The sequence below is a fragment of the Diadema antillarum genome, unplaced genomic scaffold (genome assembly GCF_040938485.1).
Source record: "Diadema antillarum isolate AM-2024a unplaced genomic scaffold, OU_Dant_1.0 scf00000141, whole genome shotgun sequence".
Lineage (NCBI taxonomy): Eukaryota > Metazoa > Echinodermata > Echinoidea > Diadematoida > Diadematidae > Diadema > Diadema antillarum.
The window spans coordinates 1,749,286-1,764,284 of NW_027271030.1; the positions used below are offsets into that span (position 1 = coordinate 1,749,286).

The window sequence follows — 14,999 nt, forward strand, 5'->3', positions numbered from 1 at the left end:
ATTGTATGCCTGGGTCTGTCGATAGGATTAGAGGTGTACTGTATGTGATCAATCCACCACTTAAGTTCCTGTTTGGCTCTACTAGACAAGCTCATTTTCCTATCAAAATGACCTTTATTGGCCTTCAATGCCAAAATCTTCTCTTTTTCCAAGATTTTGTAGTAGAGGGGCCCATATTGGGCTGCAGGAAAGGTAGCAATCAGTTTCCCTATTACTCTAGCCACTTCTCGGATAGAGGATTCTGTGGCATGCAACAGACTTGTGCACTCAGCAGTGATATCTTCCTTCTTAGATTCAGGAAGAGTAACTGTCATGTTCACAGAGTTAAGGACAAATCCCAAAAAGGTGATTTCTTTAGTGGGTTTTAACACTGATTTAGTCTGATGGACAAGAAACCCCAAGTCTTCGAGGAGATCAGTCGTAGCATCGACTGCTCTTTGAGTGCTAGCCTCACTCTTCCCAATAATGATAGTATCATCAAGGTATCCCACTACCATGTGACCTGCTCTTCTCAGATGAGCAAAAACCGGTTTGAGAAGCTTTGTGAACAAACGCGGTGCTGTACTAAGCCCGTTTGGCAGTGCGCAATATTGCCAAAGTTTGCCCTGCCACACAAATCGCAGGTATTTCCTATCCTGCGGATCAACTGGTACTGAATAGTAAGCATCCTGAAGGTCGACTGAGGCTAGCAAGCAATCTGGTGTAATAAATTGCATTGCTGTATGGATGGAATCCATTTTGAAATGCTGATAGACTAGGCGTTTGTTCAATTCTGAGAGGTCAAGAATGACCCGAAGGCTGCCATTCTTCTTAGGGCGGGTAAAAATGTTCGAGATGAACTCCCCCACTTCATGTGAACAAGGTTCAATAACATTCTTGGCTGCCAGTGAATCAATTTCAGCTTGGATATTGGCCAAATCTTCATTCTTTACTTTGAACTGAACCAAAGGATTAACCCTTTCAGGTGGAAAACATTCAGGCTTGAATTCAAGTTTATAGCCATTCACAGCTTGTAGTACTGTGGGATCTGAAGTTAACTTCTCCCAATTACATGCATGAAGCCTCAGTCGACCTCCAACTGGATGGTCATTTACACATGAAGTGGTAGGTCTAGATTCTATAGATCTAGTAAATTGAGGAGTAGATCTAGAATACCGTTCTTCTAGATAAGGTAGAAATGCATCATGGTCAGTTACTGACATGTCAAATGAGCAATATGTTGAATCTATATCTCCTACCTCTTCAGAGGCGGGCTGTTGGGTTACTTGTTGTGGGGAGTCTTGCTTCTGGCCTGTGGATGAGCTCTGCTCTGTGGCCGTTGCTGTGGGGGAGGTCGCGACTTCCCCTGGTAGCGCTGGTCTACAAAAGGACGATTTGCCGTTCCATGCACGAAGCGTGAGGCTGCAGCGCTACGCGAGCCCGTCCAGCCCACATCGCGAGCCTGCCGGCGAGCTCCGCTGTTGAAGGGCCGTCTGTACGGATGGAAAGAGCCGCTCGGACGAGAAGTATGTTTCTACTGGGTCCTCATGACCCCAGCAGAGGCCTTATGTTGTTCTTTTAGATCTTTCATCTGTCTTGTGAGATCATCACCAAACAACAGCTGCGTGACTGGTGTAGAAGGCTTACAGAGATGCACGTATTCCGAGTTGATGTCCGGCTTAATCAGCTCCTTCCGCACGCAATTCAGTTCAAAGTGCGCATTACTCAATAGAGCAAGTGCGTCTTGCTGAGACTCGGAGATATCTCGCGCGTCGAGAGAGCGAAGAAGAGCCCCAATACCGCGAGTCAGACATTTCTGCACTCGCTGTAGTTTCAAATCACGATTACGCGTGACGGACTGCAAGTGTTCCCAAATGGGAGCGTTCACTTTAGGTGTATCGAGGTGGGGGCAGTTGCTCGGTGGGGGGTATTTTTCAACCGTTTCCTCGATGGCTTTATCTTCTAGTTTGTTGCCAATAAAGTAGTTCACCGATTTTGCGATTTCCTCGTCAACTGCCTCCCCAATCCCGAGGGGGATAGCATACTTGGCTGCCAACTGTGGTAGCTGTGCAGCAGGGGGAACCTCTTCCACCCCTTCGTCAAAATCGAACGGTCCATCACGCTCTGCGTCTTCAGACGTAGACGTATCAAAATCGTCCCCAACAAAATGGCGGACGTTAGTAGGCAAGCGGGAAAATTCCTCCGCTGTAGATTTCGATGTAGACGCGCCTGTATGTACCACAGCAGCACGGCTAGTGGTTTTATCATGCGATTGGGGAAGGTGTTTCACCACTTCGGCGAGGAGATTTTCAAGTTTGTCTAGACGAGAACTAACGTCCCCGGAGGTAGACGCCCGATCCTCGGAAGGGGCTTTCGATACCGTATGAGGAGCTTTTTTGGGAATTTTCTTAATCGTCTTCTTCCCTGAATCTTAAACCTTTCCGATGCTCACATTCTTCTGTACGTGCGCCGTACCGGCATCGCCGGAGGGAGGCGCTGGTGGTGGTAACTCTGACTTCGTGGCACAGACCTCCTGTCCACGTGTAGCACGTAAAGCGAAGGATGGATCGTGCTGCTCTTTCGAGCTCATATTTATCGAACCAATGTAACGATTAGGCTCGAAAGATGCGTCAAAACACTTCTCAGTAGGTTCCGGATGACCGGCGAAGCAAAATTTTCTCGCGAGAAGGAAAATTCCGGCGATGAATTTAAGGAAAAATTTCAAACCGCAGAGCTATGCAGGAGAACCTCCTGTCGGCTGGAACGAACGCGAACGTATTGCTGGACGCGCGTGCGGGCTCTCCTATTATTACTCTTTATGCATCGTAGTCTCTTTCGAGACTTCCGAAATAAAACAAGAAACAAAAATAAACAAATCCCATTTACATTCACGTTGGCTCTAATAAATGCAGCAAAATAAGAGGAGCATAATGCTTTATACAGGTTTCCTCTAAATGATATAATACCTTAAATGAAAAAGAAGTAGAGATATAAAGTTTTACATTTTCACACAACTGTTACTTACATCAAAACCATGTGTAAAATTGGTTGCACGAGGTGATGTTAAATCTCCAACTGACCTGTACGTACATAAATCTTCACTAACTTTTTTCTTTCTTTCACATGAAATCAATGAGAATAAATTTTGTCTTTTAGAGATCATGAATTCTGTTAGTGATCATGATTTCTGTAATCTCATTGATCTATCATGTATTCTAAATTACCAGTGTACTCGGTTACAAAATACAGGCCATCCACTTAATATTTCCCATATTTAGTGATGTCATTGCCCCATTGTACTTCATGTTTACATTGTTGCTGATATTAGTGCACAAGTGCTAAAAAGACAACATTGCTACCCCCTTCTTGTTCTAATGAAATGTAGGGAATACCAAAGATCTGGAGCCATATTCCATTCAGCCTTCAGCCTCAAGGAATATTTCACCAGACTGTAGATGTTTGCCTGTAGTTTATGTACAAGTAGGGGGTAGCTAATAGTATCTATCTATTGTAGTCTTCTAACGACCTAGCAGTGATAACTTTAATATGAAAATAGGGGTCTAAATTTCTGTTTCCTCTGTTGATAAAATGATCTCACCAGGGCATCTTTGAAGATGTGCAGTCTCCACTTTGGTGCTACATCCTTGGTCAACAGAGGCAGGATTTGTAGGCAAAGCTGCTTGGAAGAGTCCTCTGTATCAAACAGAAAAACATTTACTCTGAATGTGACTGAGATTAAGACGAGGCTTATAAGTGGCCAGTACAGGCAGCTGCTTACGGGAGGAGTAGGCTAGCCTATTGTTTGCAAGACATGCACTTGAGACATACATCCATTTCAAACTATATTCTTGAAGTTTATTCCACTGCTGCTGCATCATCTACAAATGAACAGTCACCAGAACTAATAAACTTGCCATTACTCGCAACATCTCTGTGGTAGAGTGGTGACAAAGAGGATGACTAACCTGTACAAGCTGTCTGTAACATTAGCAGCAATTCATCTGCAGTTTGTTTTTAGTCCATAAATATCTCAATGCTAAAATATCTGAACCAGCCACAAAGAAGTGCCTCTGAAATTGTATTTCAATAATTGACCTTACTTTTATCATCTATAAAGTCTTAATCAAAATACTCCCATATTCTGAGTCGCAGGGAATTTCAAATGATGAAATGAATGGTCATACAATTGCATCTATCACCTACTATACATCACTGCCGGAACTCTACAAAATCTGACTGCAATGAGAATAGTGAAAACAGAAATCTCACCCAGCTTTTCAGCCAGTTTATTGCTGAGAGTTGCAGCCTGCTTGGCAGTCAGATTCCCGAATGACTTTAAGTCAAGCCAGTTGGAATCCATCTGGAATAGTGAAGCCCAAAGACAACCGACTATTAAATTGGATGAACTCATACTCATGAACATAATTGTCATTGGCATTATTCGATGTAATATAAATCACTGTAAAATCTTTAATGAATCCAGAAATCAAATTTGAAGCTGAATATGTGTGCTTTGCAGCTTGAGGGTGTACTCCTTCGGCAACACAAGAGCTTCAAGTCTGCAATTATATGACCACATACGTGATTAGCAAAATGTAGAGAGCACACTTGATACAGCAATATTTGCAAAAAAAAAATGTCCCCTCATTATGAATTGCAACTGACAGTTTTAAGCCCGACAAGATTAATAATATCTTATGCTTGACTTACAGGTAGCCATGGAATACACAGTATCCACGTGGTAGCATGCAAGAACTGGACCGGAAGCTTCACTATGTCTATATAAACAAAAACAAACACAACCATGTCAGAGATATGTTAATTGCCATTCAGGGTGCATCAACGCTGCATATAGCTACACAGTCTTGATGACATGAGAATATTTTCGAGTCTGCAGAAAATAATTACCATCATGCTTTATTCTGTTTTGGCATTCAAACGAGAGAAATGAATGTACACAATTTTCCAGTTATAACATATGACATTACTATTGTGGACACTGACATCACAGCACAGTGAGGGCATAACATAAGTTGTGTTTGTACATGTGAGCAATCAGTAATGATCTTGAGCACTATACTGAGACATGAACTGTTCACCTGCAGTTTTTCAACCAAAATGTGCCATAAAGACAGCACATCTCCTATGCTCATATACATTCATTTGCAACCTCAAATTATGAAGTTCCTAGGAATTTACTATTCAGTGACTTGTAAATGATATTGAAGACCCAATAACACACATTTAACCCGTTGAGGACGAGACCCAAGTATACTCGGGCAGGTGTCTTCTGGAAATGCATGTTATAGCGAAATCAGCCTGTCCTCGACAGGTTAATAAATCAATTTGTGAGAACGGCAAGACAGAAGGATAATACCTGCAACTGACAGAACAGCGCCAATGCAGCGACAGATACACTCAAAGCAAGACTGGATGAGGCCCTCGCTCTCCCTCTTGTGGCCCCCCTCCTCTCCACTCCTTCTGGTTGCCATGGCGACCCCTCCTCCCATCTCTGCCAAATGCTGCAGGGTCCTCTGCCACAGCCCACTGAGCCTCTCCAGATCCTCCATGTTCATCCACATGGACAGCTCTGCCTTTGCCTCGGCATCCCCCTCTCTCCCTCCTCCAGCCCTCTTCTTCCTGGATGCGGTCCTGGGCGCAGCCGCCTGCCCGTCTCTGGGGTTGCCACGCCGATGATGTCGACTGCAGCACCTGCTGATGATCTCTGTGAGGCATCGGGTGGCCTCCACAACATGGTACAGACTCTACATGGAAAATGCATCATGAGATAACTGATTACAAAGCTAATAATGACCGACTGGCCAAGGGTGAAAGGTTTGAAATGCATTGTGGAAATTATCACTTTCGAAGGACACTTCATACTACCAAAGAAAGATAGATACATTGTTATATTCCTTGCAAAAAGTCAATTAAAAAGAGAATTTACACATAACGTATATGTGGATTCAGTGAATGCATTATTAGCAGAAGAACATAAAGGAAATTCTGATGATCTTTTGGATAGATCAATCCAATTGCATCTACTCAGTTCAACTCAGAATGCATAGCATCTGGGTCCATGACTTGGTACATGTAGATCAGCACTAGTGTCCCCAAGTTGGAGACCAGTACGATTAAGAGAGAATGAAGTACACGATCAACATTATGATTTGTTTACACAAGTAGTATATGTACTCTGCTGTATGTTTGTACAAATAGAAGTTGGGAATATTTTCTGGTATCTGCAAACATATCTTCCATTTGGCCCATTTTTATGCAACATCAGGGAATGAGTACAAGTTCTGTGACAATGCAAAACAGCTTGAAACGATGTATTCAACTAGCAAATTAACTACAAGCACGCTTTTCATTTTGTTTTGCTACATCAACACAACTCACATACTTCATGGTGGATGTGTATCTCTCTGTTCTTCCTTTACCTTAAAGTAGGTTCCAAGAATATATACACAATACATGTATATATAGAGTACAATTTTATGTACATCTTGGTTGATCACTGCTCTAGGGATTAGCTCATCCACAACATCATTAAATGGAAGATTCAACATCACAGTCAGGGTTCAACAATAACTTTTTTTTCTCTGACGGTCTGTCTAACAAACTAAAATCTTCGAATCTGACATTTTGGTGGCTCAGAACAATAGGATAGTATTAAAATTCTGTCTGGATTTTAGCTGATCCATCGAGACACCAAAAGAAAAATTTTTAGCAGCCCCAGGCCCTGGGCCAACAGGCCATAGTATACATGCATGTCGAGCCCTGTCATAGTCCCGATGTCTATGCATTACTGACATTGCATGCAGTGGTTTATGAATTTTACCAGGGATTTCATACCTTGTTATCAGAGGTGTTAATGCCGCACAGCGAATCCCGCTTATAAATGATTTCCTGTAAGGTGGGGGACTTTTTCGACATCGGCTCACAATCCCCTCCTGCATGAGTCCGTCTGTTTGATCATATACAAGCATTGAAAGGAATAGGAAGTACCTGCACATCACACACATTAAAAGAATTTCATTTTTTCCTCCCTCTCTAAAATGCTGCCACCTCCGCTATCCATATTCACCAATGTCCTTCGAAATTGGTAACATATATCTAAGTGTGATGTTGACTCGATAAATTTGTGAACATATATTTATGAACTCATAAATCCTTACAAAATGGATGAAAACATATGTAGCACAGGGCAAATTATGAACAGTATTAAACATACAATGTAGGGGCACTGGTACAGCTGTAAATGTGACAAGGGAATAGATAGGTTTTTCGAATGCAGCTCACTTCTCTGGTCTACCAGGCGCCCCCCTCCCCCTCCAGATCTCGACCGTTGAAAGCGCGATCGCGACGAAAATTGGCACACACATTGCCTTTGACTAATCTAAAACACTACAGTTGATTTTTCAAAAAATTATGATTAAGACTAAATTATGCTAATTTATGCATAATGATGCATGAAATTAGACTATTTGGTATAAATCACTGAAATAAAGCTAGTGTAAATATTCTTTTAAGTGTTCTCAGCAAATATAAGAGAAAAAAATGCACCATCAGATAAATTTCTTAAGTATTTTCTTATTTTTTAATTTCTTATGTATTTCCTGGTTTTTTCTTGATGTTTTCTATTGTTTTTAAGATGAAATTTGGTCACAACAGTGTTTCAAAAATGAAAATATGTTTTAATTGATTTTAATCAATAAAACCCCCAAATAATCATGCTTTAATGAAATCTGACTGTATGCACAGTTTGCATTGAAATTGTACAATAGTCATGAATTCACGTTTTCGAACAATTTTTGGTCTGACATGCATGTACATATTTATGTACACCAAATTTGGTGTCAAAAGATGCGGGAGACTCAAAAGAAAAAAGTCATGAAACATCAGGGCGATAGCTTTTTGCGATGGCGATACATCGCATGGAATGTCGAGGGGGACCTCAGAGGCCCCCCGGCCTCTGAAGGGTTAAGTTCAGAACATTCGTGCAAGTTGGCCACGAAAGCAAGACTGGGGATGTGATGATTAATAATTAGTTCAAAGTAAAGGTTAAATTAACAAATTCAAGAGCATTGTTTCCATCACATAGAGGAGTTGTCTTCCCTTTCCCCCACAACTTACTACCTCTCACAGACATTTGGAAATGGTGTCGCTTTAAAGGTACTCTTTACCAGTGGGAGCAGTGATCTAGAAAAAAAAAATGTTGAAGTTATCACATTTGATGCATATGTGTACATGTAGGTCAGTTGTATTGAAAAAATCCTACCGTAAACCATAACTGTAAACGGTTTAGTCTAGAAACATTTTTATTCTATTGTTTATATCTTGTATGTTCAACATTAAGTAACAATGATTATACTGATTTACATTGGTTGTTTCTATCACTAACTCACATTTTAGGTCTATTTTGAAGCACTTAAGCTGGGATTTTGTTTCATCTGCAAATGGTAGATAATGCCTTTAGAAGAAGCTAACCTTGAGGAGGCTGACTTCCCATCTGATAACCTCTTCCTGGACAGCTTGGTCCCTGTCACCTCCGGTGCCTCATCTCCACTACTGGTGTCAGTCAGGTCGATTACACAGCTGCTGCCGGCAGTGACCACTTCACTCAAGGTACCAGAGGACTTCCGGTCTCCAGGCCCAGCAGGCTGTTCTTTTTCCAGAGCAGCAGTGACTGGTTGGAGCTCACGCTCAATAGCAAGCTCCAGTGGAAGAACTACACACTGGTTTTGGGTGTATATATATATATTTTTTTTAATAACAGGTATTAGAAATGAAGGTAAACTTTACACAAGACAATATCGTCGGCTGAGAATGATCGGGTGTTGTGTCACTTCTGGCTCTTCTGAGATAATTGCCTTTAAAGATTTGGAGCCCTATCCAGAATTTAAAAAAAAATTAAAAACCAACCTTTACTGGAAGCACTGTACATCTGTGATTCTTCTCTTTATATGTGTGTCTAAATTACCATGATAGTTTGTGCGTACACAGTTGAATTTGAAACAAGATACACATATTGCAAATACATGTATTTCAAAAATATGTAACAAACAATTTCATATACTGTTTAGAATGGTCAACTGGCATAACCTTCTATACCAGATGTTGTACCAATATATATTAGGTATATTTGTATAGTCGGAAAAGTATATACCAGTCTTTTATGGCAGATTTATTTTTAGACAGGTAGAAAATTTATTTTTTTTTTTTTTAAGTGTGATATAATTGTTGGTATTAATTATTTAAGTATGAAAATACTCTTAGAAATCATGGATTAGATTATTAGATATTAGGTTTAAAAAAATATGCATTATGTAATGACTCTGCAAATTCTTTATCAAATCAATAAAAATGCAAGGACTACTTACAAAAAAAAAGTTTCCATTTCTTTAAGGCATGAAAAAATATTTTATTCAACACAAAATGTAAAAAATGTTTCATAGATGTACTTTATGATTTCATTTATTTTTTTTTGTAATATGCAAAAATTGTATTTTTTTCATCATACAGAAATGTATTGTTATCAGTGTTTTTATTTCATATTTTCATTTCATATCAAATTTTAATGGTCAGCCGAATTTTGATATTTTCAGTTGTTATTATAGTATTCATAATGTCATCATTTTTATTCTCCCTCTAATTTCATATGTCATTTTTTATTCAATGATGAATCTCAATGTGGAAAAGAACACTGATCAGATCTCAAAGATCACTATGCGCAAATACCATTTAACCAGAGTCTGTTTAATGGATCTGGCTGACAGTTTGACCACAGTCCTTGAGTATTCAACCCAGAGAAACTATGCTTTTAAGTCCCTTTCAGCAGATTGTCTGTGCATTGAACTACTACTCTCCTGGTGCTGTGATGGACACCAGCAGCACAATCACTGGCAATGACGATAAAGTAGTGATCAAAAGTCGCAGGATGAAGAGTGAGTTTTGACAGATCACAAAGATTACAGTGCACACCAGTTACTGTAAGAACGTGAATGGGGAGGTACAAGTCCTGGGGCCTGTTTCACTAAGCTCCGGGATCAATCCTAAGTTCAATTCAATTGATCTCAGGGGGAGTTGTGGGATCGATCATTCCCAAAAAGTTGGGAACTGTTTCACTAAGCCATATGGGAACGATACAGAGCCAGGCATTGAACACAAAGTTGGGATTGATTCAGATCAGACCTAAGTTGGGAAAGATACATAGACATTCAACGTGGCTGCCATCTTATCAGTACAAGTGGAGAGAGCTCGTAGGCGAGAGCGGGTTTTCCGAGACAGAACAAACTCGCTCCACCTCTACAATGATGCTGAAATGCTCAAAAGGTACAGGTTCTCAAGAAGAGGGGTACTTCATATCCTTGATATGTTGGAAAATAAAGTGAAACCCCAAACATCCAAAGTCAAGCTCTCACAGCCCAGCAAAAGATATTTGCGACCCTTGGGTTTTATGTGATGGGGAGTCTGCTCGAACAGATCTCAACAATTCATGGTTGCAGCATCCCGTCAATTTCTAGGGCTGTCAAAGAAGTGACGATGGCACTGGCCTGAAAGAAAAGCCAGGTAAATATTCTTTCAATGCCACCTACCATTGTAAAGTACGCCAATATGATGGCTTTAGATTGCTCTACGCTTCTATACTAGCGTACTATCTATGCTTTAGGTATGACCACGAAAGAGCGATTTCAAAGTTTCAAATCATACCTTCTGCTTAGTTGGAGTTGCAATTTTTCTGCTACAATATCGGTCACTGTCGATCATATCCCCGTTCAATAATAGTAAAATGGTCGAACTCAATTAAATATCGTTTCCAAGCAACGATCGATTTAGTGAAACAGGTCACAAGAGTCGTTCCCAGGATGGTATCAATCCCAGAGTTGGGATCGGTCTTGGGTTGGATCGATTTCCCATGTTTGTGAAACAGGCCCCTGTACATGTAGAACTCATTAAACAGACTGTAGAAACAAGTGGACCAGAGATGCCTGTCTTGGACAATGAGGACTAGCTCTATTAATGACACATATGAGTTCTATGTATTATAAGTTGCTCTCATATCTATTGATAATTGTTCATTATAATTTGAGTGAGTAATTTTGTCAATTGGAGTTACCGCACAATTATAATTATTGTAATATTGAACATACTTTCAAATCCTCAGTGCATGCTAGAGTGTACATCTTAGGTCTAGTTATATTGTATGTACATGTGTCATACAGTTGTTCTATGACAGTTTACTTTCAGTATATTGTCATTTGAGATTATGCAATAAATATTTTTAAAAAAATAGATATGCTATATCCTCAAGTGTTCTTGTCTTTTCATTTTGTTTTCTATATTTTAGTGTTATGCTCTATCCATGTTATTTATATTCATCTTTACACTCGGTTCATTACTGGGACCTATGCGTAACAAGCTTGCTTTTAATTAGGGTCCATCATATTTCTTTGGCATTTATAATTAGATTGAAACTTTTAGAGTTTGACCACCCTCTCCTATTTGTTTACAATAATTTATTGTGCATCCTGGCTGCATATTTTGCATTATTTTACTTTTTAATATTTGATGCATTTTTTAAATTGAGAAATAGAAAATAAATCAAAATAGAAAAAAAAAAATTCTGCTCCAGACAATGACTTCTGGATTTCAGTATTAGGCACACAAAAACATATTGACATTCTATTTAGCTCCTAACTTCAAGCGCATCTACAGTGATTGGAACAATCAATCACAAAGTTGTTTATGATATGCACATATGCGGTTGATCACAAGTTGCAATCAATCGCAAATGAATTAGCATATCTAGGGCCCAGGATACATTTGCACCGCATGGTATGCACTTGCATCTCTCAGTGTGATTTGAATAACATTGTTTTTAAAAAGGCGAAGTATAGGGCAAGTGCAAGTTTAAGTGAAATATATCCAGAAGGTAACGTTTATATTCTTTGTTTTGGTTTGCCTTGTTGTTGTTGTTTTCGATCACGCATATTTTTGAAAAAGGCGTGAGCGTGAAAGACATCTTGACATTATGTTAATCATTGGAGAATGCAAATTCCTCTCAAGTTCAATGTCAATAAATAGTGGAAACAGTGCACGTAATATGAGAGTTTCACAATGGCCAGTCCCCAAAAAGTGTTTATCGTCGAGAAATTTGAGGAGAGAACGAGGAGAGGACAGGGGAGCAAATTTCTTGTAGGAACACTGTACGTAGTTGGGGGGGATTGCAAGGGAAGAATTGTACCTTGCTATGCGAACAACTACTCATCACATCAGGCGAAGAGTCTCCTGGACACACAATACGGACAGAGACTGATTCTTACTGATGTCCACGAGAGTCCCAAAACTCTAAGAGTGACAGGGAAAAGTAAGGTAAGTTAGCAATTAATGTTTCATGTCAGGATATGCCTACTAGTAAGTATAGACTGTGCAAGATGCATGATTTAAAGGCATAACATTCAAATGGAGCAATGATTGAAAAAAAAAGTTCCAATTACTGTATTACATGTGATGCATATATGTTTGGTTCAGTTGCATTTACCAAACACTGATTTTTACTTCATTTTGTAGATCTTCACCAAAGTGAGCAATTTTGCGGGAGATACGAAGGTGATAGACGACTTCGTCAACCCACAGGTCGTTTCTGTGGCAGAGGCGAGAGGAGCTCCCCTCAAGAGATGCTTAAGGATCTGTGGGGACATCACGGAAGTGAGTACAGTTTTCTCAATACACTATCAAACCATTATTTTGTGCAGTCTTCTACTGGCAAAATATCGTTAAAAATGGCACATTTTTTTGCTCTTTCATATTTCATACGAGGTTTCTATTTATCTGAGCAACACAAATGTTAGAAACCTGAAATGAAGTGTCAGCCAAAACGATACAATTCCTTTAATATGGGTACAACATGACTATGTCGGGGGAAAAAAAAAGCGGGCACATACACGCACAGTTGTAAACATAACTCCAATTTGCAGCGCCAAAGGGCTATGTGCTCATGTCACTTTGGACAAGTTACTACTTGAGCGGTATTTACATGTAACAATCATGAAAACTTGTCGAGGTAAACTTTTACATTTCATGCGAGTTCGTAAAAAGCATATCTAAATATTCAATTGTCGTTGAATCTGTACCGTTTAGATCAGTCGTGCATTACAGTAACGCATATGTCAGGTGTGCATACCTGATGTGGGAAACTAATGCACAATGTATCTTGCTCGGTGAACGGGAGTTCACTTCCGATTAACGAATTGCAGTAAACAATTGTGTTACATAAAATGACCCATGATAGTAATTAGAGAAATATGACAGTTCACAGATAAATTTCTATCTAATTTTTTGTAGTAACAGTTTTGCTGAGTTTGACACAAAGGTGTCTAGTTTTGAAATAGTAAACATGTGGGTTGACCATGTATGAATACATGACATAGATAGTTGCCACCGTTTAGCTATTAACTACATAGATGTATTTTTCTTTTATGTTTCCTGCTTGGGACATTTGCTTCATTTTTACATCTGCCAATGAATGAGGTGATAATGGTTTACATGCAAATAGCGTTAATTTGGATCTTTGTTTTGTATTTTTGTGTGAAAAAACACACAAAAAGTTGTCAAGTTATTCAAATAGAACTTTTGAATTGAGAGTACATGTACTTATCGTTTCGTTAGAGTAATGAGGTAATGATCGGTTTTGACATTTCATTTGCTTTCTTTATACATTGTAGGCGGGAGAATTCGTAGAGACCGCAGGGTACACAAGAAAATCGATGAAAATAGAAAATGATGGTGCCAAATTGGACGTCGTACTCTGGGGGGAAGCCGCTGTTGCAGGGAATGACCTCATGTGCGGAAGAAAGGTGACAATAACTGCTGTGATTAAAGAGGAAGGACGCGTTTCAAGTATGCGTTTTAGCAAGATCGAGGTAAATGTTCATTTTACAAAAATTGCAATGTTACTTTCTATTAGCAGGCATTTCAAGGTCACGATTCAAACACACACACACACATACATGAATCCTATTTGGATATCATTTGGCATTATACATGTAAATTTATAGGTTCTGTTTAGGTTACAATATTGTATTTAAGTATTTAATGCTCCAGTGTATGCCAGATCGCCCAGGATCTGATCTAGGGTGATCACGGAAGAGATCTATGTTTATGCTTTGGGTATAATTCTTGGACATGATATAATACGGGAGGTGAACAAGGAAACTTTTGGAGGTCAAACACGTATGGCATAATCAGGGGACTGATGTTCCACGAGCAAAGCGAGGCCGAGTTGTCCCACTAGAGTCCGAGTTTAGTCTGACTCCAATCGGGAAAGTTCGGAGATGCGAACTTTTTTGGTTAATATTTCGAATTTTCGTCATTACCCAACAAATATCTTGTTATTGCAGGTTTATTTGAAACATTTCTTAGGCACCAGGTAAATATTGAGATGAAATTTGATGATTTTGCAAGCAGGCCAGAACGATATTTTGCCTTGATTCAGGCCTTGTCCGTGTAGCTGCCGTGTTCATACTGTATGTATAGTCCTATCAACGCTCGCTCGTTGTCGGTCCCATTCCCAGGTGAAAACTATCCCAGATCTCTCGGGATCATCGTGTAGGTCATTCATGATCTGTGTTTATAAAATTATTGACTGGGGCCTACAGGAGAACATGGACAAAGCTTTTGTTCATTCCATAATTACGGGGACGAATACAATTTGAACAAGAGCAAAGAATTTGTACTTTGTCTGTTGCAATGTACATGTGTTATACATTAATAAGCTGTTCAACCCATGAATTCAGGGAATTTTGGCGAACGCTACAAGAGTCAATGTTCATGATAAGGTATGTTAAACAAATTTTAATTCGTTCAATGATAATTTCGAAAAGAGCTTTGAGCTGTATCTTGTGAAATAATTACTGAAAACATAACTGCCATAGGAAAGTGATTCATATAATTCTGGTAACTTATGACAAATGATAAAGAATAGATCAAGTAGTATAATATATGGTTGTAAAAGGTCA

At 39.5% G+C, this 14,999-nt stretch overlaps 2 protein-coding genes across 2 annotated transcripts in view; both read right to left on the reverse strand.

The window, feature by feature from the left end:
• LOC139721333 (serine/threonine-protein kinase ATR-like) overlaps positions 1 to 6,904 on the reverse strand; it is a 56,996-nt gene extending 50,092 nt beyond the window's left edge. Inside the window, 5 exon segments of the mRNA XM_071632652.1 lie at positions 3,578 to 3,672; positions 4,249 to 4,339; positions 4,690 to 4,757; positions 5,357 to 5,744; positions 6,835 to 6,904. Coding sequence (XP_071488753.1) covers positions 3,578 to 3,672; positions 4,249 to 4,339; positions 4,690 to 4,757; positions 5,357 to 5,561 — 459 coding nt within the window. The 5' untranslated portion in view covers positions 5,562 to 5,744; positions 6,835 to 6,904.
• LOC139721277 (serine/threonine-protein kinase atr-like) overlaps positions 6,829 to 14,999 on the reverse strand; it is a 31,280-nt gene continuing 23,109 nt past the window's right edge. Inside the window, exons 11-12 of the mRNA XM_071632599.1 lie at positions 8,470 to 8,717; positions 6,829 to 6,946 (exon numbers count right to left, since the gene is read on the reverse strand). Coding sequence (XP_071488700.1) covers positions 6,829 to 6,946; positions 8,470 to 8,717 — 366 coding nt within the window. The remainder of the gene's footprint in view (positions 6,947 to 8,469; positions 8,718 to 14,999) is intronic.